At 32.3% G+C, this 24565-nt stretch overlaps 1 protein-coding gene across 1 annotated transcript; it reads left to right on the top strand.

The window, feature by feature from the left end:
• The first annotated feature begins 15972 nt into the window (after positions 1-15972).
• Positions 15973-17099, top strand: LOC133195223 (FMRFamide peptide receptor frpr-18-like). The gene has a single exon (XM_061331081.1). The coding sequence runs from the start codon at positions 15973-15975 to the stop codon at positions 17095-17097; it is 1125 nt and encodes a 374-aa protein (XP_061187065.1). The 3' UTR covers positions 17098-17099.
• The last annotated feature ends 7466 nt before the right edge of the window (positions 17100-24565 follow it).

Raw genomic sequence — 24565 nt, 5'->3', positions numbered from 1 at the left:
TGGAGATAACATTTGTGTTATGTCTCATCAATATCTTATCAATTTTCAAATTTAAGTTACCCCTTGTTGTTTTTAGATTGCATAGGTAAGAGATTCAAGAAGGCTTTTCAGATGAAAGAGTGTTCAGTGTTAGCTATCACACACAAAAGGTGTTTATAACTGATTCAGTATGCAAGAACATGTTTTAAGTATGAAAATTTTTAAACAGTGGCAGGCTTCTGACATATATGTTGATGTTCAATACCCCGATATTATGTGCCTGGCAGGTGTAAAAATAAATACATAAACATGTACATAACAATAATGATTGTGTTCCTCGGCTTTCAAAGTCGTATTGGTTGGGTGCAATGATCTATGGCATATCGGGGTTATCTTTTGTATCTCCATAATCCGAAAAGATTTATCTTTTTGAAGCAATATGTCCTGGTGCTAAGGTTGCGCTGAAGGTTTAACTTCTTGAAAATCAAACTTCAGTTGTCTGTCTGTCTGACGTCCGTCGTGTGTTGCCTCTTAATTTTCAACTTCTCCAGACTCATTGCCCAATTTCAACTAAAAACTCTAATCATCCTGGGGTAAAGGAGATCTCGACATGTTCAAACAAAAACAAACTCCCTCCTTCAAAGGGAGATAATTGAGAAAAGTTGATAATATAGCAGTCATCAAAAACCTTTTTCAGAACCACTGAACCTGAAAAAAATGTGACAGTTTCTTTAAATAGTGTTGATTCAATTGATTTATTCATTTTTAATCAATTTCATTAAATGTGATAACTTAACTTACTGGACACCATCATCAAAAGATCATTTACTTTTAAAATATTCGAAGTTGTCTCTCGTTAGTCATACTCAAAGGAAAATCACACGTGATTTATCATTCGTAATTTATTTTGCATTGTAAATTTCTGGACTTACAGAGGACACAGAAGTTTGTCATGTTTGAAAATGAATCAGTCTTTTCAAATTTATTTCGTGCATGATCTCTGATGTAAGATATATTGTTCAAGCTCAAAGTTCAACTCCTTGGATTTTGATCATAATTATTGTAAACTCCTTAGCAGCTTTGTGCCGTTGTTCTTAAACTTACTGCGTCTACTTACATCCAATCACACTTTCTTTCAAAGTCTTCACGTTCCATAATGACATGAAAACGTGATCTCAATTTCACAGAAACGAAACAAGTAACTTGCATATCATAGGTTAATTGGAAATCTGTCGAGTGAACGTTTATCTCATTGAAGATTTGATCTCATATTTCTAGTATATTATAACTAAGTTTTATGAACTGCTCCTATCCCGTGACACTCAATTCGCGCCTTATAACACCAAAACAATGTATTGATTACAAAGAACGTACATGCAACAGTATCTTTCTGTCAAGTTTTCGTCAATAGGGTACTATCTATTTGTCTTACGGCACGTAACTTTATCTATTTAAAAGCAAAGGAAGTATTGAATCAGGACTTAATTAGAATGAAGAAGGATTCGTCTTCAGACATTTAGCTAGAAAGCATCTCAGATTTGATTTTTAAGGGGTGGGGGAAACGAAGTTTAGAAGGGGACGGCAATTTAATTATTTTGACAATATAACAAAGATTTTCTTTAGGTAATCCATAATATTTTTTTAATCTGGAGAATGATTTAGCCTACAATTTGAGAAATTAGACTCTTCGGTCTCCTCGCTCAGAATAGAGAATGAAACAAGGTGTCAAAGATCGATTTTTTAGCCTTCAATATATTTTTATTACCAATGCATGCCTCCTACTTTTGAAATAAAAGGGAATTCTTCTTGATACATTTTTATAGAGTATTTATCTTTTTTGCATGTACGACTATAGCCTTCCTCCTGTTTTTAAGGTCAAGGCTTAAATGCAAGATCTTCGGATTCTTCATAAGCAGCTTTGTGGGGTTTTTTTTTTTTTTTTCCGTTGTGAAAAAAACTCCCTGTGTATTATTATATCTATCTCACACTATCTTCACGTTTTATAAGGACAAGAAAACGTGATCTCATTTTTACTGAAGCGAAATGCAGAACTTGCATATCATATATGCATGAATAAGGGAAAACTGTAAAAAAAAAAAATGCTGCTATTGAGTTTGAACTCATATATAAAGAATTCTATGAAATCATTTGACAACCAACTAATGCTCTCTGTGACACCAAAAGTCTTTTGGATTTGCCTCGTTTACAAAGATCCTCAATGCAACTCTATTTTTTCTAGCCAAAATATTGATAGTGCATGTACTTCAGTTCTTTCTAATAATTCTACCTAATAACATTCAAATTTTGATAGTTCTTAAATGTTCTAAGACATCTTATATAAGGAATCTCTAAACACTAAGGACATTTTTTGGACATTGAGAACATTTTCCCATATGAAGTGAAATATGAAGATGACGAACAGTATTCAATCTCGAAAGTCCAATGAACGATACAAATTTGGAGCAGAGCAAACATGGACCTGAAAATTTAGAGGTGGGATATGGAACTTAACTACTTTTATTTTCAACATAGGGTAGCAGCTATAAGAACCTAGGAAAAATATTCAGAATTACGCGTATTGATGAGTAGAAAGAACAATTTCCTACTGAAAACGAGGAAATGAGGAAAATGCATGCAGTGTGTTCATTTAGGTTTTTTTGCCTTATAAAATGATAAATGGATTGCTTACAAATAAAGTAATGTAATTTTTCTCTTTTCTCTAATGGCAGATCAATTTAATTGCATAAAAATACCATGTTATTACAACTCTTAAGAATGCAATGTTTAAAGTGTCCTTAAGTAACGCTTTCATTTTAAAAAAAAAATAGCCTTTAGATACTTTACCAGCATTTTTTTTTTTATCATTTTCTTTAGACTTTTCCATCGAAGTATGAAATTAAATATTTGAAATAATTATATGGCAGTGGTTGGAGCTAGTTTTGAAAATCGATTTTTAAAGTAATTTTTTGCGAGTGATTGCATTGTAAACTTGTGAAAACATGAACTATGGAGATACATTTGATTCACTATATGTACATGTGTGTACTAACATTCATTTCTAACCATAACCATTAAAATATTAGACAACTTTTATATGTAAAATATCCTTTATAGAATCTTTTAAATTAAACATTTAAATGCTAATACAATAATAAATATCCTGTCTCAAAATTTGCATTTGACTACAATGAATAAATAACAAAAATAGAAGATCCCAGTAAATAATAAAAATCCCACAGAGGTGTAAATGCTGATTAACACGTTCTGTTTCTTTCTGCAGCTGCTTTGAAGCAGATCTGCAACAAAAGATCTTGTAAACTAGGGAAAATGCATGGCATGGCTGCAAGCAAGCAATTTAGAATTTGTCTATTTAAGTATGTAAACAGACTGACTGACCAAATTGTTATGAAGATATATGCTCATAAAGTGATATCAGTCATGATAAGTAGAAGGTCAAAATCTCTACTCGCTTTGAAGAGTACAATGTATATCCAAAACTAAAACGCAGAGCATGTAAACCGGCCATTACCCTAATGAAAAATTAACTATAGTTAACTTAAGTTTACTATAATTAACTATAGAAAATACTTTGATTTACTACGAAACTTTACTCTGAATTTTTTTTGAGATTTCAAAGCTTAAAATCTCTTAAATTCGATACAAGTGATGCAAAGTTTTGAAATAATAGTAATATGTGAATATACAAGTAATAGGTCCATTTAAGGGCAGATGATACAAACATATTTTTATCAAATAAAATAACTTCTTAAGTTATGTTTATAAAAGTAAAATGAGTAAGTTTAACCGCATAGATTTTTTTTTTCATTCAAAGTTTCACAATAATGGGACAAAATTTTGTGTAGATTTTTAAGGATGGTTGCAGAAAGGTATATAATTTTGAACATCGTAGAAAGTTTACTATTTCTTAATATTTTAGAAATTTATTATTTGCATCAAATGGATTGTAACGCTGGTTTTTTCATAATGTTTTATGACAATCAGTACACATTCTAAATAGCATAGACTTACCTCTTAAATGTCAAAAATATGCTGTATATTAACTATTTGGTAAAGTATGTCAAAGGTCAAAATCAAGGGTCACTAGGTCGGTAACCATGGCAATGCACAAGAGCCACAGAACCAAAGAATATATGTGCAAAATAGTAATTCCCTATTTCTTATAGTTCTTAAGATACAAGGTGTGGCAGACGGAGAGAAAGACAAACAGACGCCGGGTAAAGTGATCCCTAAGTGCCGCTCTGCGCTGCAGGCGACATAAAAATGAGCAAAAAATCAGTAAAAAGTGTTTTCTTTCTTTTTAAACATTCAAAACTTTTTTTAATCAATTTGTGTGTTTGTATGTCTACTTCACAATTTGGGAAATATAAGAAAAATTTGAGTTTACGAAGCAAAAAAAAATTCCCTCAGAGGAAATCCGATTTCTTTTAAAAGAAATTCGGGTTAGGTTTCATTTCTAAATGGCTTTGATCTGAACTTTTTCTAAAAATAAGATAGTAAAATTTAATATAATTGATATCATCACTAAGGGATATTGTTTTTCGAGTCCGTGAAAATTTCATCAATTTCTGGATACAATATTTAGAAGAAGACATCCATAAGGGGACTACAATACTTATGTAGGTAGAATAAAGCATATACAATGACATTTTCTTTTTACTACAAGGCAAAAATACACAGAAAGAGTGTAACGATAACCTAGTGGTGGGGCTTTCGATTCTCATTTGCGGCGCCTTGTAAACCCTAACCTTAAGACTTTTAACATAGGTAACATAGGAAGAGACTGTTCCTTCGCCAAGCCCCGTGCATTAAAAGTGAAAGTCACAGATCATTGGGATGAGACTATAAGAACCGATGTCCCGTATCACGGTATGTGTTGTCACGATAAAGAATCCTAACTAGATCTAGATTTGAACCTTCACCTGTATATGGTGACGTCTCTATATGAGTGAAAACTTGAAAGTTAATCAACATACAATCAATTAGTCACAGATAGAGAGGAAAGGAATTATCAAATATAGACTGTCCATTCATCCACTCATCCAACCATTCAGCCATCTATCCATCCAACCATTAATCTGACTGGAATGATGTACCTATTAAAGACTTAAATATGATTGTGAAGAATTTCATCCTTAGGAAATGAACTTTGAGTAAAGTCACTAATTACAGTTGTAGAATTAAAACAACTTCTAACATACAGGTGTAATAATGAGTCTTACAAACAAAGAAGATATTGTCTGCCACATCTGTTTCATATTTGGGTGCATTACTGAATACAGACGATAATGGCCAACTAACAACTAAACTATATGACAAATAAGATGATTTCAGCTTTTGAATCGTCAACATTCGTTACTTGAGTAGTAATACTCTCTCTCCCTCTCTCTCTTTCTCTCTCTCTCTCTCTCTCTCTCTCTCTCTCTCTCTCTCTCTCGATAAATTTTTAGGCAATGGTTTCACTTTAATGTCCTTTTAATCCATATTTGTTGAAATATTGAGAGTAATGATGAGCCCTGCATCGCATGCACTCTGAGTCCTTAATCGCATAGAATAGTTAAGAGACTTTAGCAATAATTTTTATAGCAAGGCATCTATTTCTAAACGATATTGATGTTACCTGGACAAAATACCTTTTGATCTGATTTCACACTCTCCGTGCAAGTCCACTGCGTAAATTAAAACAATAAAAGTACAGTGAATGGTTCACGCGTGTCTGAAGAGTACATATAGTTTGACACCTTAAGCCTGAATTAACGGACACATAGAAATGACAAGACAAATTAACCACTGAAATTTTTACGCCCTAACAATATCTCTAGAGAAATCTAAATGTTCTTGAAGCATGATTTTTTTAATCTTCTTTTGTCAATTAAAGTTACATTTGTTCGACTCAATGACTTTCCATTGAGGATACTAACTCTTATGTATTCGTCTATATTCTAGGATTTGAAGTGGGATTGTGATAAGAGTTTACACAATGAAGTATTGGTGTTGGTCTAAATTATATGCCTAGTCAGTATTTCTTTCTATGTTTAGGACAAACATTCTCATTGTTTTCCTTTTTAATCATATATATCTTTACTATCCATAAGAGTACCAAATTGCTGTATAACTTATTCAATATAGTCACGTACCTTCCCATTAGCAAATCTTTATCACAGATCTTATGGCGAATGTAATGTTTCTGGGTTTCTTCGTCATGGTATCTACCAGATAAGACTTTGACTTTTCGTGTAAGATGTTCTTAATTCATTATTTATCTGAGAGGGCACAAAGCGAAAAAAATATACCCCGCCAACTCAACTTTTCTGACCATTCATTAAATATCTATTCTCTTCGGTAAAATATCCGTATATACTATTGACAAAATCAAAGAAAGGTCTAACGTGCATTCGTGCCATCACGTTCAGAGATAATTTACGGACAGATGGTGAAGACAGAAAAGAAAATTAGCAATTGTGTTCTTGAGAGGATTCGCTTCCAAATTTGATTGTCTTGTCAAGAAGGACATCTTTCTCTTTCATTTTTCCATGGCAATTTAGATACTCTTTGTACATAGAGAATGGAAGAAATTTTATCACGTATCTTTATCTTTTACAAAGTAATTTTGTAAACATTTAAGGGAATAATTGTAACATATCTAAAGGACGATGTGTTCCTATTATTTAATTTTATCTTTCACAATTTTTGCAGAAGTTAACTACAAGTAAAATCAGGTAAAGCATAGCATCTCCAATCTTTGCTGGCGATGGTAAAGACTGATTTTTCTCATACTTAACAAGAAGTTAGAAATATCATGTAAACTGTTTAAGCACAGATTTGGATTTATTTTAACTAGGACAGGTTTAATTTACAGATGCACGCCTGAAATCAGACTAAATGCTAGTTTTTTGAAGCAATACCATTATAGTCCTGCGTATTAACAGTAGCTGTTTATATGAAAGGTGACCATTTTGAAGTTTCGATCGTCCAATATTCTACGAGCCTATTCCTTTCTTGGCTTTATGAATTTCTTATAAAGCTTTATAAGAACATATCTGACATATGTGACATAGATATTTATTGTAAATATTGCTTAAGAAGCAAACGTTGTGAATGTGTATGATCAAAGTAATTGAGTACAATGCTTAATTTTTTGACATTCTTTTAAAAATTTAGTGTAGTTAGAGCTGAGGCAGCTTCTAACTTATGTTTTTATTATGTTTTAAATCAACACATAATGTATTCATAATCTGTGAAAAACTTCATATCCTGTACAAACTTGGTTCATTAATGATTAAAAGTCTCCCAAAATTACCATTGTACATGCCATATTTGTATTTATTCTCTTTGACTTACAATAACAAAGTTTACCTTATGAATATACTCTGTTATCTTAACGTAAATTCTTTATATTGTTGTGATTATACTTACTTTTCTAAAAATAACGATGGCCGTCAGAACAAACGCTTGAAAATATTTTTTAAAATAGAATAAAAACTAATAATTTATCTGTTGAAATAAATGCTGCTAGATTTTGTTAAATTAAAATTTCAGAGATTTACTTCAATTCCCAAATTGTGTAGATTCGATTTTATTTTTCAAATAACGAACCCCTAACAGTAAGGGTTATGCCACAAAATGGGGTCCAATTTTTTTTTTTTTTTTTTTTTTTTTTTGAATAAAGAGGGGAAATCTTTTTAAAACCTTTTGAAGAACAGCAGGGACAGAGTAACCCAGGGGAACGACAAAGTCTATTTGGTCAAATGGTCTATTTTATGCCCCCCGTATCGAAGATTCGGGAGTATTTAGTTTTTGCCCTGTCCGTCCGTCTGTCTGTTAGTCCGTAAAAACTTTAACATTGCCCATGAATTTTGATTGAATGGAGCTATGGCTTTCATATTTCACATGTATATTCCTTGTAACAAGACCTTTCTTTGGGTACCATCATATTTGACCTTTGAGTTTGACCCAGTTTAGCAAAATTTTACACAACGTTAACCTTGGCCATAACTTTTGAACAATTGGAGCTAGGGCTTTCATACTTCACATGTGTAATCCTTGTGACAAGACCTTACTTTGGATACCAACAACTTTGACAGTTTGACCTTGGATTTTGATCTACTTTTGAAAAACTTTAACAATGGCCATAACTTTTCAAGGGTTGATGCTAGGGCTTTGATTTTTAAATATGTAATCCTTGTGACAAGATCTTCCTTAGGATACCAACAGCTTTGACTCTGACCTTGGCCTAGGAGTTTCACCTTCTTTTGAAAAATTTAACCTTGGCCATAACTTTTGAAAATTGGTGCTAGGGCTTTCATACTTCACATATGTAATACTTGTGACAAGATCTTCCTTTGGATACCAAGAACTCTGACCATATGTCCTTTGAGTTTGACTTACTTTTGGAAAACTCTAAACATGTCCATAACTTTTGAACAGTTGGTGCTAGGGCTTTCATATTTCACTTGTGTATTTCTTGGCAAAAGGACTTTCCTTGGGCACCAATAACTTTGACCATTTGACCTTGACCTTAATGTTTGACTTACTTTTTAAAAATTCTAACCTTTTCCATATCTATTCAGTGGTTGCTGCTAAAGCTTCTATATATCACTATATTTCTCGAGACAATACCTTACTTTGGGTACCAACATAATTGATTTGCTTTTGAGAAAGTTCAACCTCTGCTATAAGTTGCCATACGGGGGCATCAGTGTTTCACAAACACGTCTTGTTCTATGAGTTACGAAGAAAGGTGGTATAAAGTGTTGAGAATAAAATAGATATGTTTTGATTCGACTGACATTGAAAAAGGTTTATGAAAATCTTTTTTTTTATTCATTTATTTGTTTGTTTGTTTTTCGGATTTCTAAATATCCACATTAATAATACTTCTCAAATATAATTGATATAAATGATATGGGGCAGCATCCTGAAGTTTTTCCTTCACTGCTTTAATATTTTTGTAAGACGAAAACATAAAGCCTTTTAAGGATATTTATTATATATCTTGTTTGTAAGGATTTTAAGGAGGTTTTGGAATCCAATATAGGTATTATAGGTATTATAATAATGTCACCCCGAAGGAAGTCTTGTGGCATATTGTAATTGTTTCACTTTTACAGTCCGTTAAGGGGACATATTGCTTTTATTCTACTTAATTTGAGTCCCGTTTTACTAAAGAACATACGACAAAGACAAAAATTTAATTTTGCAAATAAGTCTATTTTTGAATTAATTTGGAAATCTTTCTTAATCTTCTTAAAGAGAATTTTGAAAGATATATTTATGAATTCAATTTTAAAACAGAATTATTTATTTTGCAAGATTTTACAAGCAACTAACTTTTCTGGTCTTAGTCGTAAGTTCTTTTGTAAAATGGGCCCTTGCAGATGGTTTGGACAATATTAATCATATTAATGTAACCAGTTATGATAATCAATAAGTGTAGTCAAAGTGTGGTCGCCGTTGCCGTGGAAATGAGGAAGCGTCAAATTGGGCTGGCAAACGCTGTTGCTTGCAATAACAAAGTTTCTAGCTAGTTTCATTTTTGCTACCACTTAATCCTGTCTGCAGGAGTTCTAGGACAAATTTTAATTACTTCGATCTTCAGCTTTATAGCAGATTTTTGTCTAGAACTCTAGCCTGTTACAATGTAATTCTGAATCATAATTTAGTTTCAACATTTATTTCGATTTTACAACACCAGCTTAACTATATTTATTTCAAAATTTACTATTAAATTCTTTAAAAAGATTCAAGCAAGGAAACATACTTTGTGACAGCAGGATTTTTAATCTTTTTCTTCTATTTTAGATTTATAATACAGGTTTTCAATAATCAACTTTTTATTCATTTTGATAATTTGCTAAAGTCTTCATATTTGTCTCATTATTTGGCAAAATATTTGACAAATCTTATAATAGTTATGAAAGTTGAAAGAACTGGGCTCCCAAATATTTTTGACACCTTAAAAATGAGTGATTTAAAGTCTTCGGTTTTAACTACATGTATATTCACATTACGAATAATAACGTGCCCAATAACTTAAAAAGAGATCTTGAATACGAGGATTTTGTTTCAGGTGGTCGATATCAAGATGGTTCTGAGATGGGTGTTTCAATAATTATAAAGTTTGGAAACAAAACATTTATTGTCATATAAGTGATGGCAAACTTTCACATTAAAAAAAAAACTGTTCCATGTTCCTCTAACAGCCCTTTCTATTTTATTTTTTTTTTCTTATTATGAGTTATATACTGTGAAGGAATGAAGAAACATGAAAATGAGACTTCTATCTTTGTACGTAATGATTTATGAAAAACGTTGCTCAAGCTAACGACTGTGTCGTTCTGTAATCAATACTCTAAGCTTTTAAACTAGTTTAAAGATGAAGAAGTAAATGCATTAACGTTTTCTTATTTTCCGTACATCAGGTGAATATTGAATCTGGTTCCTTATTTCGTCTTGTGAGAATCTTATTGACATTTCCCTTTGAATGTTCTCTCAGATAATACAATAAATCTGGAGCTCTTTTTTGTATTTTTTTCAGTAAGCCAAAACCTTTTTACTTATTTATAAATAGTTTTAATTACTACACACTGACCTCGGTGATCACGTGCGTGAATTGTAAAGAATGGAAACTGCAGTATATCGTTAAAAAAGCATGAAACACTGTATTTTTGGGCAATTCAGAATGAGAACACATCCTTGAATAGTTAAACAGTAGATTAAATATAACTGAGTAAGCCGATATCAGCCTGTGTACTAAAATAAAATTACATATCCTATAGTTTTATTTTACATTAAATGTACATTTCTTAAACTTTGTACAAATAAAAAGTTACCCTTCGGGAAGAGATGAAATTTTACTGTATAATTCTTATGAGTTGTATAGGTAGAGAGAATAAAATTCCTAGCGGTTATGAATGGACATGTGCAGTTCTTATTTCTTAAATTTTAACAAGCAATGTTCCACTTGACGTCCTATTACACGTACGTAAATATGAAACAAAGGCATCCTAACATCTCAATTTAAGGTCAGACGATACGTTCCTCGAATATCTGTTATGTATATCTTCGTAATGTATGAAAAATATTCAAAATTTTAAATACCTTATGATTTCTAAACCAGTTTCTAATCGTCTTTAAAAAATCCCCAAACACCAAAAAAAATTGATATTGGCAATTTAAAATTTTTTCCAAAATGATTATATAAGAAAAACTACCCTCTGGTATCTTGCACAAATGCCTGGTAAGGTACCTCAATATTTTGTGAGTAAACATGTTAAAGGAGCAATACCTCAATGTTTAGATCTTGGAAAAAATTATATATTATTTAGGAACTTATCGTCTGTTCTTAAGGAAAATATACTAGACATATGAGTTATCAAGCTGTATTAAACACTTTTTTCAGTTATTTTTTATCATTCGGAAAAAATATAAAGAATCCGAAAGTGGATCTACTTTGCAAAAAAACTATTTCTACAAAAAGGAAGGCACAGAAAACCGAAGAAACACTGTATACTGTCACAAGGTTTAACCCATATATAAAAAAAATGAAGGAAAGGAATTCTGAAATATTGTAATTACATTTAACATGATTAAGTACGTGAAGACTTTTCACACCCCCTTCTATGGTTACTCAGGGTAAACACAAAAACAAAAGTGATCTGTTCATTGGTTAAAAATCAAAATCAAATGAAATTCAAGATATTAATTGATGTGTGTGCATAAGGAGGACCTCTATTGAGGCGGGTTTTACCAAAATACATGTGCTAATAATACCGAAACACTTTTGATTGATTGCACGGTGTAATCTGTAAGTTGTTGAAAAAAAGCTTTATTTAGAATGATTGGTTGATTGTATGGTGTTTTACGGGACATTGAAAATTTTTCACACATATAGAGACGGTGAAGAGCTTCAAATTAACATCTATACTAGGCACTCGGGGTCATCGAATAGTGAGGGGTCTTTATCGTTTCAACGCCTACGGTGACACAGGACCTCGGTTTTCAAGGTCTCATTCGAAAGACTTTCAATTCTAGTGCCGGGCGCTTGGTGAAGGAACAGTCACTTCCTATTTTTAAGTCTATAATTTCTTGAGGTTAGATTCAGCGAACGAGAATCAAATCTCGGCCTCCCAATAACAAAGTGAGGGCCCTACCGCTAGGCTACCGTGACCAGTTGCTTCGTTATGAGTGTAAGTTTAAGACATATCTTGTTGTTAGGATGCGGGTGTTTTACAACAAGCTCATTTTTTTTTATTTTCCTGCACTCGAACGCCTTCACTTATGATTGCTTTTTCTTCCTGTCCAAGTTGATTATTTTGTGATTTATTGTTTGCGGGGTATCAAAAGTCAAGTGCAAAAAAATGGAGGAATGCAAATAAAAATTTCAACTGAATGCTTTGTTCACGTCAAATAATTACAACGACAAAATCTTTTTTATTTACTGCTAGGGATGTTATCATACATGTAAAATGAAATGTATGGAGAAAACGAATAGTACTCAAGCTCAAAAGTCCATTCAACAATACAAATTTTGGAGCAGAGCAAACACGGACCTCTAAAACATCAGAGGTGGGATCAGGTGCCATGGAGGAGTGAGTATCCCCAGCCGACCGGTCACTCCCGCCGTGTGCTCCTTGTCATGATCGGGTAATAACGGAAAAATCCGTTGACAATTCAGTGTGCACATAATGGCCTAACAATTAGTATGAAAAACATCAGTCAGCATTTGACTTAATGGAAAATTGTAGTTGCTGACAAGGTCATCGTATCGACCATAGAACTTACGGAATGACGACTTTAAACAAGACTTCTGATATTCTTGTTTCACCAACTTGATTGTCAATAATCTATCTCGCTTCAGAAATTGTTCATATGTAGAGCATGCTTTTGAGTATCGAATCAACTGAGAGTATAAACCCCGTATGCAGGTGATGAGAATATATTGCTGCTTAAGTAGGGAAGTTAACGATTGAAAAAAGTTAAAGTCATCACGTTTATCATAAAGCTTGGTTGTTAGATTACCATTAACGTCTTTTTCTAGTAAAATATCCAAATATGAAACAGATGTGTCAAATTCTGTGGTATCTTTTATTTCAAGCTCACTGGGGTATATCGTATCAAAACACGATTGGAAATAACCATTGTTAATTGACAATACGTCGTCGATATATCTAAATGTCGAGTTGAAGGCCACAAGTGTTTTCTTCTTTCATTTTCACGTACAAGATTTTGAACAAATTCTGCTTCATATGAATACAAAAATAGGTCTGCTTATAACGGGGCGCAATTGGTACCCATGTGAATTCCAATGGATTGTTGGAAGACCTTGTCTCCAAAAACACATAGATATTGTCAATCAGAAACTCAAGCATCTTTTTGATATCAACTTCACAGTACTTGTGTGTACAATCAGAATGTTTTTAACAAAATAATTTTGCAAATGACCAATGACAAGGTGAGTAATTTTACGACTTCCATTTTTATTGAAAATGCAGCTGTCAATAATCAAAAAGCCAGGACTTTAATTTAGATAAAGTACATTATACTTTTTTCAGGAAAGGAGTAACTTTCAATATTTTCTATAAATACAACTCAAAAGAAATGAGCATGTACAAAAAACAAAATTGTATCCAATAAGAATTTTCTTTTAGACAGGCTGATATCATCCTTCGTAGAAAACGTCTTGGTTGATTAATTCTATATAGAAGCAATCTCAAACTTTGAGCTTCATAAGTTACTTTGCATTAGCTTTTGCCTCGTTGTGATTTGTGCCAAAGACATAGGTGTTACAATTAATTTGGAGGATAAAGTACAACATGAAGCAGTTCTTCAAACATTAGTAAAGATATGACAAAAATACTAAGCATATGATATTATAAAGCTCATTAAATAAAAATTTCCTATAGACAGTAGTGAATTTATTTAATTTTTAAGAAATTATGTACATATTTATTAGTGCCATAAAAATACAAACCGGTCAGAAATGTATACTGTTTTTTTTTTTTTATCGAATATATGCTTGAAAGCGAAGAATAACCATTACCTTCTTTAAGATAACAAATTCAAAAACATCAAAACTTCTACCTCTTAACTAAACTTAATTAACCATAAAGCTAATATATAGATTTTCGTTTGGAAAATACGAAAATGAAAAGTTTCTGCTTTCGACAGAAATACCAAAATTGGAAGAAAAGATATGGAAAATATTTTGCTTCAGTTATATTTTCATTAGCTTAAATAGAATACTTCTATGGTATTTGTTTTCGGAATAACACATACTGTGGGGTTTTATGCATGTATTTGAGTGATTACACAATATTTTGCATGGACAATGAGAGAAAAATAATCATAAATAAGTTTACATCTATTTCTCGTAATATAAAAGCTAATAATTCAAGAAATAAGGTTTATGATAGCAAAATCAAGTTAGTTGTTCATTCATTATTCTTTTCACAGACATCTGTCTTAATAATGATTTCATTAATTTGTTTTCTAAGTCAGCTGAGTACTCAATATGTTTTTACTGTTTACTCTAATTAGATGGGACGATATGGTTCATGTAGGATCTCTTATTCTAATTGAATGATTAAAGCAAAATTAATCAAAACGGCGAAGCCTATCCATTAATAGGTATCAGACGGCACAATCATCAATCCCATGGGTTATGACCTTAATGATATTATTGTTATGAACTTTTAAAATCAAAATCTTTGAGACAGGACTTCATACCATAAGTACTGAGTTTGTTAAAGTATGAGCCAATAAATGATTTAAGTAGACTTTCGTGCAGAAATGAAGGTAGCTGTCATACTTGGTGGTAATAAAATAGATCTGCATTATATGTTGCAGAGGAGGGGCCGGGGTTGGGTTAGTTAAATCTTAATGTATAGTAAATCATAAATTTTAACTTCCAGAATTTCATTTGACAATAATTGTTTTACTACCCTTTTTCCGTTCTTTCACAGCAAAGTATATTTCTGATTTAAATAATTAACACTTTTAACACTTTTTTATGAAGATCTACCACATTTTCTTCATAGTTCTGGATCAACGAATAATCAGTCGTTCCCTATGCCGTCTAGTGGGAAACGATACCTTACCTACTTCAGGCAAACATCGGGTCTGTTAGTGAGGTGAGCATCTATTTCTGAGGCAACGTTTCATAAAGATACTGTGAGTCAGTTTTTAAGCTCGTGCCAGAAATATCCTAGAATATCACGACTATCACGTTTTTAATAAAGTAAATAAAAAAAATTACTATAGACTTCATATTGTTATATTTTAGGTTCTCCGATTCATACATGCACATATTCTATATAAAATGGAACTATTACTTGTCTATTCACATATTATATCAAAATTATACATCGCTGTTATCGAATTTGAGAGAGTTTTAGTATTGAAATCACAAAAAAATTCTAGAGTAAAGTTTCATAGTATTTACTAAGATTAACTATAGTAAATTTTTGTTAGGCTTGGTCGCAAATATTGAAAAGTCTCAGATGAGTTTTAAATCAATGAATCTCAAATAAAAGTTACAAAGAATAATAGGCTTTCATATCATTGGTTAGGTAGCCCGGTGATATAACGCTTCGACTTCACGTGTTCTCTTTCATCGATAAAAAGCAAGAACACGGATTAGGTGATATTCTCAGTCAGGCTCTCTTTGCAACAGGTAAGTTGTTCTTTCTAAATCAATATATATTTTTTGTGGTCTTTTTTAATTAATTTACTTTAGATTATTTGAGGCTACACTTATGGTAAGGAAAATTATTAAGAAGCAAGTGCGACACTAGGTAAATTATTATTACTTACTATGCACACAGGTATAATTTTTTCTAAAGTATCCAATTATATCTATCTTTTTAGTTCTTAATTTTAGAATAAAAAGATAACAAATCCTATTTTTTAGATATGTGTTTAACATTTATAGACCATGTCTTATTTTATTTAGATGTAATATGATACTTATTTCAGATGGATGAGATGAATCATCTTCTAATTCTGAATGCTTCCACTTATCCAAATGGTCATTACAAAATGTTTTTGGGTAAACCGCTTCCGAATGAATCCTCACTGATACAAGAACACGTGGAAGCTGAAGACTCTTTCGTTTACAGCATAAAAACCATGAGAAATATCTGTATCCCTCTTATAGTCATTGTCGGAGTTTTCGGAAATTTTGTATCGATGTTGATTTTTGCATCAAACTCGCTGCGAAAATCTTCGTCTTCAACATTTCTATTTGCTCTGGCCTGTGTGGATAATATTTTCCTGGGATGCTTATTCCTCACTTGGTTTGACGGAGCCATGAAAAATGTTTTGTCTTCGGTAGGAATTTGCCAAATCATTGCATACCTAACGTATATATCTAGCTTTCTCTCTGTCTGGTTCGTCGTGGGATTTACACTTGAACGCTACGTAGCAATTTGTCATCCTTTGCATGCTAAATTATTCTGTACCCAGGTCCGTGAGCGAATAACTGTTCTCACACTTCTTGTGATATCATTGCTTCTTTACAATTTTTCGCTTTGGACTACAGACATCAAAGTGTTTGCTTCGAAAGGAATCGCTCGATGTACAATTGACACAAGATATGTAAATTTTTTGAATTTCTTCACATGGCTAGATACCTTTTTAACAATGATGATTCCGTTCATATTGATCTGTTACATGAACATTCGAGTAGCCTGGACGGCGGTAAAATTTCAAGAGAAACGAAAAGCATGCTTGTCCCCTAGGGATGCCAAAAGTGTCAAGCTTAGGACAATGCGTTCAAAGCAACAGATGCGAGTGACCAGGACATTGCTTCTTGTATCCACAACTTTCCTAGTTCTCAACCTACCAAGTCATGTATTTAAACTTTCAAGTTTAATATCTGCATCATTGTTTAATATCAGCATGACACAGCATCTGATACAGGAGATTTCTCAAATTCTCTACTACTTCAGTTTTAGTATGAACTTTTTTCTTTACGCATTTTATGGAAAACATTTCCAAAGATCATTAACATTTATGTACGAGTCACTTAAATGGAAAAGTGGGTGTAGCGACAGAATGGAATACCTAGAACGAACTGTTACCTTGAGAAGTTGGGTATGAATTTCACGTGGACTTATAGAGAATATTTACTATTTGTAATTGGCTAACACAAATGTTAATAATTGTGTTTTTGTTTAATCTCTATTTAATTTTACCCGTAATATTATGAAAGAAATTTTCAAAATGATCTTTGAACTTTTTTGAATTCATTCATTACTATGTATATGTGTACAATTTTATATAAACAATATTTTTTTATTGCCGAGTTCTTTGCAACTTTAATCATGGACTTACTTGATTCCAGATGTAAGGGGTCTGTGATTGGATAGATTGGAAATTATCGAAAAAGTTAGGAATAGAGTATAGTCCTATAATAAAATCTATTGCACTTTTGCCATATCAAGTGTGCCAACACATCACAAAAATTGTGTTTGCCAATTAAAATTTCTTACAGCTGAAACGTAAAAGAGAATATAAAGTTTTTCCCCTCTTTTTGAAAGAAGGTAACAGTTTTAAATCAACAACCAATTGATTGATTGTATGTTGTTTATCAAGCCATTCAAGAATTTTTTACTGCGGAGAACTCACCTGTTTTTTAGGGGAGGTGCAATAAATTTTGACCTACGCATGACCATACGGCTACAGCTGTGGGGGATCTTTATCGTGTTCTACCGTGGCATGGGACCTCGGTTTTTAAAGTTTTATCCAAAAGACCCGTGACTTTTACTTCTAATGCCGGGTGCTTGGCGAAGGAACAGTCACTATCTTTCAGTCCTATGATTTGACACGGCGATGGGAATGAGAACCGAAATCGGACCTTCCGATCAAAAAGCGAGCGTCCCATCACTAGGCTTCCGCGCGCTATCCTATCTTCCTCATTCATCAGGGTAAAGGTAATGCTTGATTTTAAACATCACATGATACACGATCCGTTTCAAATTAAATGCCACTCTCTTTCTACTTAATCATTGAAGATAAGTATATGGTTTGTAAATGTTAAGAATTGATCTTCGGAGTCACTTCGACATATTCAGAAGAAATCATGCATTACATGAACATGTCAGTAAACGATATTTCATGAATATTTGATAAATGTGATATAATTGAAAGACCTCGAAATGACCACAAGTGACATACAAGAATGTGAACCTTGCTGAATGATCAGCATCCGTGTAAAAACGAATAATAACGACCATTTTTCTCATTTTTTTAATATCGACAAATGACCCCCAAGCTGTAGAAAAAAATGTAATTTCTCAATCTATAAAAAATTGTTCCACGTTGAAAAATGACCCAAACCCCTACGATTGGAAAGTTTAAAAGAGATGTTTGATGACAAGGTTTGGGTCTTAACGTTTAATACTTGTGCAAGTTCGATGAATATTGGACGATCACGCAATATAAATGTCATATAACGGCATTGCAGTACCAATCAGACCAAACCTGACAGAATGCAGACCCAGAGCAATCCCGGGGACTGCTCTCTGAGACTGCTAAAGCAGTCCCACAGCGGTCCCAGAGCAGTTCCGGGGACTGCTTGGGTGTCAGGTTGGGTCTGTTTGGTACTGTACATGTGTTTAGATCTATTATTCCTATTTTGATATAAATGTTTAGATATATTATTTCTATTTCTATATTTCACTGAAGAAAGACGCTTATGGCAAACTAACAAAACAATTATGATTAACTTAATGACTTCAGCTTTTCTATTGACAACTTTCCTTATTTATGCAGCAATACACCTTTATCATTTGCATATAGAGTTTATGTCTCCCAGTTGATTCAATACGAAAATATACTATACCCTGCATATCATTCTACGGGGGTCATGTTCTACATACAATGAGGCAAGCCTTTGACAAATAAGTTGATGATACAAGGATAAAAACATTCTTGTTTAAAGTCAACATTTTGCAAATTTTTCTCTGCTCCCATGTTATGTTCTAAGAGACTTTTGCGCTTTATTACTGTTCGTTACCTTCATATTTCACCTATAGCCTGCATATTGCGTTAAAGTCTCCAAACTTATTCGGTACCCTAGAGCATGCCCTGAGTACGATTTTAAACACAGGTAGGATGCTGACAAATTAGATGATGTAACAAAACTTCCAACAGTATCAATCAAAGTCAGCATTTCAAAAATTCTGTGGTCAATATACTGACCTTGTTACAAGATATATTTATGTTTACTATTTTTGAAAAATTTTGTGAGGTAATACATTTGGAAATTTTAGAATTTTAATATCTTTATCAGAACAAAAGTCCATAACTTTTATAAATACGGAATATAATATTATAGTATGGTGCCGTTGAAGCCCAGAGAAAATACATATTTGTTCGGACGAATTTGATATATGACAAATAAAATTATAGTTCTGACAAATTTGTTCTTCGTTCGGAATACACTTGGAAGAAAGTAAATTTTTTTTTTATTCGAACTGTTCGGAAGAACTAGATATTAGCTTGGAAAAATTATCGAGTTACATATTAGTTCGGACAGATTTAATGTTACTTCTTTATACAAGATTTATTATTCCTCTGATAAAAGAGATCATATAGAAAATCAAATTTAGTAAATGTATAAGCACATGGAATAACTGCACTTTGAGAACAAGATAGAGATATCTTCGTAATCTAGTTTTTTTTTTTTTTTTTATTGACTCCTTTGCCATTTCTGTGGTTTCTTGGAAGTTAAACTTGCAGATTGGGCTTATTTGCTTGCACCTCCACTTTTGTTTGCCATATATACAACGTATAGTTAATTTATGTTTGTTTTTCGGTTTTAATGAAAATGTTCCAAAAGTATCTAAAACGCCACGCAAGTTTTCTAGTTCAAATTGTTAGATTCCTTTGTTATATGTCCGAAAATTACATGTATTAACACTGTTAAAATCACTGACTTAAAATTACATCCACTCAAATGCAACTTGATTAACCGGTGGATAGAAATTATAAATCTCTCTCTCTCTCTCTCTTTCTCTCTCTCTCTCTTTATCTGGAATTTATATGGGAAATGGGTTTTTTTTTAATCTTGATAAAAACAATGATACATTTGTCAAATCAAAATGGAAGCATTTCCACATAGTGTTGATTGAAGTCAATTAATGTTGCCAATTTATCATAAAAGACAGATAATTTTATTCGCAAGAGTCAATGAGAGCAACGTATCTTCACGTAGGGTGTGCAGATTTTAAGGGTAATGCCACTTTGTCAACAGCCAAAATGATCATTCTTCGACGTCGAATAATGACCGAGGGTTGAAAAATGTCGCCAGTCATTATTCTACGGGGGTCATTATTCGTCTGTACACCTGATATAGATTTTTTTTCTTTCCTTACCGAATTTATTTCTAAATCTTGTCTGCTCAGATCTACAAATGTAACTTTACATGTGACTTTGATCAAAATTTACTCAAGTAATATTTTGATTAATTATACAATATGTTGTAATTATGATTCAATTAGGACATCAAGTTCATGCTTTGGTCTGATATCATTACCTTGTCAGGCTTGAAAATACAGAATATAACGACAAATCATTATCAAAATATATAAAATGCTCTGTGTGTTTACAAAGATCGACTACATGGGTTTAAATGGGAAAAAAAATGAACTAACGGTCGTCAACATTTCGGTGTAGCATTCTAGAGAGGTGTATGAAACAGTAATACTACTTTTCTACAAATTCGATCAGAGTGAGTGACAAATCGAGTCAGTGCTCGATCAAATCACCTTCATTGTTATTTACTGGTTCAAAGTTCACTGTTTTATTATCACACTTTAGATGAAATCGTTAACCCACATGTTAAATTAAATGCATTTACACATATAGATAATAGGTTGAATGCAATCATATAAACTTAAGAAATAACCGAAAATTGTATAGATAGTAAATAAATACATGTATATGGATCCTGTAATTAAAATATCTAATAGTAAAAATATCCAGGCATCAAATGTCACAGTTTTCATATCTTTATCATGTTGTAAATTTTGAATCAAATGAAAAATTAATATCATACTTTTAGAAAAATGCACCCATAAAATTTTGCTTTGACATTTTATTTCAGTGACAAATCAATGATATTATCTTTGATTAACTATAAGGAATATGGGTGTGAAGGAATATCTGTATGTCGTTCAGTTTTATGAATCATCCAATAAAAAGTCAACCTGGTGTCTCTAAAAGGGGATATCATAAGTATCAGTTAAGTACCATGCAAAAAGTTCTTTATCGGTTCTTATTCTTACCATATCTTTCAAGGTTATGGTGTCAATTATTAACTTTTTTTTTCTGATTGAACTTTCATACTTCTTCCCAAAAGTGCAATTAACTTGACAAAAAATAAATATAATATCTTTTTTAAAAAAATTGTTCTTTATAATTAATTGATTTGGTAATTTCAAATTTCACAAAATTTTAAAGTACACTTGAATAATCAAATCACTGTTCTCTAAATACGTTCTTCGACGAACCTTTTTTGGATTTGAATATATGAAAGGCTTCTTCAAAGTTATTTTTTCCTGAATTTATTAAAAGCCTTACTTTTTCTTTTTTTTTTTTTATCACATTCTTAGTTACTTCACCTATGCATATAATTATATAATCCAAGATTTGAAGATGATCACATTTCATTAGAACTTTAAAATCAAACATACTTAAAAAAATCATGACATAATGAAAGTAATCGCCCACTCACACTTTTAGCATTATGATAAACATAATGATGTAAGTATTCCACCATTCACAAGATATTAAATGTGCTTTACATAATTCCGTTAACGTTTTTTTTTAAATGTCCGTATGTATGATTTCCTGAAATGATTTTCAAAGAATATCAAAATGATAATTTTCTAGTTCACTATAACAGATAAATACTCGGTCATATTGACATCCACTAAATGTCTAAATGTGTGCACACTGTAGAATCCTTATTCCTCGCTAGTATTTTATATAGCGAAATGACTCTTTGACGTTAAATCGTGAGAACAATAATTCTCGAGTGGACGGTTGATCAGGAGATTTTATGCCATGAAATATTTGGAGATAACAAACAGTATTCGAGCTCAAAAGTTTATTAAACATTACAAAATAAGAGCAGAGCAATAACGCACCTATAAGACATCAGAGGTGGGATAGGTGCCATGGAGGAGTGAGTATCCCCTGCCGACCGGTTACACCCGCCGTGTGCTCCCTTTCATGATCGGGAAATAGTGGGAAAATCCGTCGACAATTCAGTGTGTAAATAATGGCCTAACAATTAGTATGAAAAAAGTCAGTCAGAATTTTTCTTAATGATAGATTGTATTTGCTGACAAGGTCATTAGAACTTACGAATTGATGACTTTAAATGAGGCTGCTGATATTCTTGTTTCATCATCTTCATTGTTTGTCAATAACTTACCTCGTTTTAGAAATTGTTCATACGTAGAGCATGATCTGGCGTATCGAATCAAGAGAGATATAAAACCCGTATGCAGGTGATAAGAGTATATTGCTGCATAAGTAAGGGAAGTTGACGATTGAAAAGTGAAAGTCATCACCTTTATCATAAAGCTTTGTTGATAGATTACCATTAACGTTTTTTTCTAATAAAATATCCAAATATGAAACAGATATGTCAGACTCTGTGGTATCTTTTACCCCAAGCTCACCAGGATATATCGCATCAACATAAGAATGGAAATAACCATTGTTAATTGAAAATACGTCGTCGATGTATCTAAATGTCGAGTTGAAGGCCACAGCAAGACTTAGTGTTTTCTTCTTCTTTTCACGTAAAAGATTTTGAACAAATTCTGCTTCATATGAATACAAAAATAGGTCTGCTAATAGCTGGGCGCAATTGGTACCCATGGGAGTTCCAATAGATTGTTGGAAGACCTGGTTTCCAAAAACCACACAGATATTGTCAATCAGAAACTCAAACATCTTTTTTAAGGTCAACTTCAGAGTACTTGTGTGTACAATCAGATTGTTTTTTAACAAAGTAATTTTGCAAATGACCAATGACAAGGAAAGTAAATTTACGAGTTCCATCATTATTGAAAAAGCAGCTGTCAACGATGTCAGAAAGTCTGGACTTTAATTTATCGTGGGGATTAGTTATACATAAAGTTGAAAAGTCTTAAGTGTTTTGTGTTGTTGATAATAGTAAAATTTTGTGATTTCAAATATTCCAAAAGTTCCTTGGAATTTTTTAGTATCTACATCTGATTTACACCACTTTTCGAATATATTGTTGCACAGTACTCTTGAAGTTTCTCCTTCACTACTGTTAATATCTTAGTGAGGAGTAAAGGAAGAGGCTTGGTAGAACCTTTACTGGAACCCGCTATGTATCTTTGTTTGTAAGGATATTTATGAAGTTTTGGAATCCAATGTAGATATGGTAATTCAAATTTTGGTTGATGAGAATATTAAAAATATTCAAAACTGACATATGACATAAAAATAAAAACAAGTAAATTTATTTCAGGAGTGGTTCTTCTTGCGATATTGCGCGATAATTAATAGGAATATACAGTATGTGTCACAAGGATACTTTGTAATCTTTTTCTTTCAAAAACTCCTCTTATTTCAAACAACTTTTATACCACTTTCTTTTTTATCATAATATTTGGTGTGTATGGAAAAGTCTTAGCTATTTCTTTATCAGTATGAAACTTTCTCTCTTCTTAAATCAAAATAAATAACATTTTATTGAACACTAATTTACATTTTTAAACAATCTCTTACAAATAAACACACCCACACCCACACCCACCCCCAGCGGTATACTTTTGTGGTACCATACCTGCAAAATGTAAAATCAATAACTTTCACTATATCTTTAACCAGTTGACCACGTTTTCGGGAAACACATATTGTCATTTTAGCTTAGTCTTCAAAATACAGTTTTCTCTGGAAGTCTTTTGAACTCTCCATAACATTTAAAACTAATGGAATATGGCTTTTGAGTCAGCCACTTTTTCCTTTTCATCGGCCATAGTAAAAATTTGAGTTCCTCAGTCGTGTCGGGTTGCAAAATTTTGAAAAACTTTGCATGAATATTAAGATAAACCAGTTTTACGGTTTTTTGTAATCCTTTAGAATTCATTGAATACTGTAGCAGGCCCTTCTTCACCTGACGGACTTTCTAGTTAAAATTTTCACCAACATCAATGCTGCTTTTCTCAAGTGATGCAGTAAGTCCTTTTAGCTTATGTATCTATCGTTCAATTTCATTTTTTTTTTCTCCTTTTGTTTTTTTTATGCCCCCGCCATAATTATAATGTTACCCTGTCATTCCGTCATTCTGTCATCACTGACTTTCCGTTCATTTTCTCGGCAACAGTTGCACACATTCAACTCAAATTTGACATATGGGTAAGTCATAGGAACACGCAGGTCAAGTTCGAATTAATATCGTCATAGTTCGATGATTTTTGACAGATATATCCCTCTTGAACTTAAAAAAATAAGATATCTTCAGCTTCAGCTCTCTAACTTTTGAAGGGATATATATAAGGCTGAAATTGCATACATT

Source organism: Saccostrea echinata, unplaced genomic scaffold (assembly GCF_033153115.1).
Source record: "Saccostrea echinata isolate AGI-Se365-2 ecotype Australia unplaced genomic scaffold, CSIRO_AGI_Sech_v1 ptg000029l, whole genome shotgun sequence".
Taxonomy (NCBI): Eukaryota; Metazoa; Mollusca; class Bivalvia; order Ostreida; family Ostreidae; genus Saccostrea; species Saccostrea echinata.
The sequence above is the reverse complement of the archived record's forward strand: the minus strand, read 5'-3'. Positions and strand labels throughout refer to the sequence as shown.